At 53.8% G+C, this 2500-nt stretch overlaps 1 protein-coding gene across 4 annotated transcripts in view; it reads left to right on the forward strand.

Annotated features, from left to right (window-relative positions):
• LOC134465899 (partitioning defective 3 homolog) overlaps positions 1-2500 on the forward strand; it is a 66915-nt gene that overhangs the window by 2652 nt on the left and 61763 nt on the right. For all 4 annotated transcript variants that reach the window (XM_063219788.1, XM_063219790.1, XM_063219792.1 and 1 more), the window contains exon 3: positions 2306-2431. In XM_063219788.1, the coding sequence (XP_063075858.1) occupies positions 2312-2431 (120 nt within the window). In that variant the 5' untranslated portion in view covers positions 2306-2311. The remainder of the gene's footprint in view (positions 1-2305; positions 2432-2500) is intronic.

A 2500-nucleotide genomic window follows, 5' to 3' on the forward strand; every position in this document is an offset into this window, starting at 1 on the left:
AATCCACTGCCGTGTCATGCTGTAATCCACTGCCGTGTCATGCTGTAATCCCGTGTCATGCTCTAGTCAGTGCCTTTACATGCAGTATAAGCTACATTCACATGGCACACAGGGCCGGATTAAGATGACCTGGGGCCCCTAGGCTACTAGGTTGCTTTGGGGCCCCCTGGAAGAAAAAAATCTCGACAAATTTACATATGCAGTGTCATTATTGCAAGCTAGGAAATAAGGGTAACATATCTACCAAGTGCACTCATCATGACGGATGAATTTTTCAATACTGGGTCTTGTCACAATTCTGCAATTTTCCACTTTTGACCAGTCAGGGCCCCCCTGGCAGGTGGGGGCCCCTAGGCTGCAGCCATATCTAGCCTGTGGGGCCCCCTGGCAGGTGGGGGCCCCTAGGCTGCAGCCATATCTAGCCTGTGGGGGGCCCTGGCAGGTGGGGGCCCCTAGGCTGCAGCCATATCTAGCCTGTGGGGGCCCCTGGCAGGTGGGGGCCCTAGGCTGCAGCCATATCTAGCCTGTGGGGGCCCCAGGTAGGTGGGGGCCCTAGGCTGCAGCCATTTCGTCATTTTAGAGGGCAAGGCCACTTGGCCTTTTGAGTTGTCATTTTTTAAGGGCACAAAGGACAAAAGCCAGGGCACCAAGGCCATAAATGTAAAAAAAAAAAAAAATCTAACAGTCAAATTGAAATGTAACCAGTCTTCATCAGGCTGGTCCACACACACACACACACACACACACACACACACACACACACACACACACACACACACACACACACACACACACACACACACACACACACACACACACACACACACACACACACACACACACACACACTGTGATTCCCTGAGCATGGTACACACACACACTGCTCCATTGCGGTCGTCGTTTTGGGCCTGCCTTGCACAGGTGAGGCATAAATGTAATTTCGTTGTGTGCACTGAGCTATCTATCTATCAATAGACTTTGACTGGGTCCATAACCCTCTCTCTCTCGCTCTCTCTCTCTCTCTCTCTCTCTCTCTCTCTCTCTCTCTCTCTCTCTCTCTCTCTCTCTCTCTCTCTCTCTCTCTCTCTCTCTCTCTCTGTGTATATGTGTTTCTCTCTCTCTCTCTCTCTCCATATTTCTCTCTCCCTCTCTCTCTCTCTCCCTCTCTCTCTCCCTCTCTCCCCCCTCTCCCTCCCCCTGCCCCTCTCTTTCCCTCTCCCCCTCTCTCTCTCCCTGCCTCCTCTCTCCCTCCCTCTCTCTCTCTTCCTTTCTCTCTCTCTCTCTCTCTCTCTCCATGTATCTCTCCCTCTCACTCTCCCCCCCCCCCTCTCTCTCTCTCTCTCTCTCTCTCTCTCTCTCTCTCTCTCTTCCCTCCATCTCCACCTCCACCTCTCTCCTTCCCCATTTCCCTCTCTATCTCCTCCTCCTCTCCATCTCCTTCTCTCTCTATCTCTCTCTCTCCCCAGGACGTCATGAAGGTGACAGTGTGTTTCTCTCTCTCCCTCGCTCTCTCTCTCTCTCCCTCTCTCTCTCTCTCTCTCTCTCCCTCTCTTTCCCTCCCTCTCTCTCTCTCTCTCTCCAGGACGTCATGAAGGTCACGGTGTGTTTCTCTCTCTCTTGAAGGTCATGAAGGTCACGGTGTGTTTCGGGCGTGTTCGCGTCTGCGTCCCGTCATGAAGGTCACGGTGTGTTTCTCTCTCTTGAAGGTCATGAAGGTCACGGTGTGTTTCGGGCGTGTTCGCGTCTGCGTCCCGTCATGAAGGTCACGGTGTGTTTCTCTCTCTCTTGAAGGTCATGAAGGTCACGGTGTGTTTCGGGCGTGTTCGCGTCTGCGTCCCGTCATGAAGGTCACGGTGTGTTTCTCTGTCTCTTGAAGGTCATGAAGGTCACGGTGTGTTTCGGGCGTGTTCGCGTCTGCGTCCCGTCATGAAGGTCACGGTGTGTTTCTCTCTCTCCCTCTCTCCAGGGGTCATGAAGGTCACGGTGTGTTTCGGGCGTGTTCGCGTCTGCGTCCCGTCATGAAGGTCACGGTGTGTTTCTCTCTCTCCAGGACGTGATGAAGGTCACGGTGTGTTTCGGGCGTGTTCGCGTCTGCGTCCCGTCATGAAGGTCACGGTGTGTTTCTCCCTCCCCAGGACATCATGAAGGTCACGGTGTGTTTCGGGCGTGTTCGCGTCTGCGTCCCGTCATGAAGGTCACGGTGTGTTTCTCCCTCCCCAGGACGTCATGAAGGTCACGGTGTGTTTCGGGCGTGTTCGCGTCTGCGTCCCGTCATGAAGGTCACGGTGTGTTTCTCTCTCTCCAGGACGTGATGAAGGTCACGGTGTGTTTCGGGCGTGTTCGCGTCTGCGTCCCGTGCGGCGACGGCAACTTGAAGATCAACACTCTGGTGCAGCAGGCCATCACAAGATACAGAAGAGCCATCGCAAAGGTGCCGCCATGTTTGTAGTTCAATAGCAGCGTTTTATAATGGGTTTCAATGGGAGAAAAAGACTACCAA

The sequence above is a fragment of the Engraulis encrasicolus genome, chromosome 16 (genome assembly GCF_034702125.1).
Source record: "Engraulis encrasicolus isolate BLACKSEA-1 chromosome 16, IST_EnEncr_1.0, whole genome shotgun sequence".
NCBI classification, from domain to species: domain Eukaryota; kingdom Metazoa; phylum Chordata; class Actinopteri; order Clupeiformes; family Engraulidae; genus Engraulis; species Engraulis encrasicolus.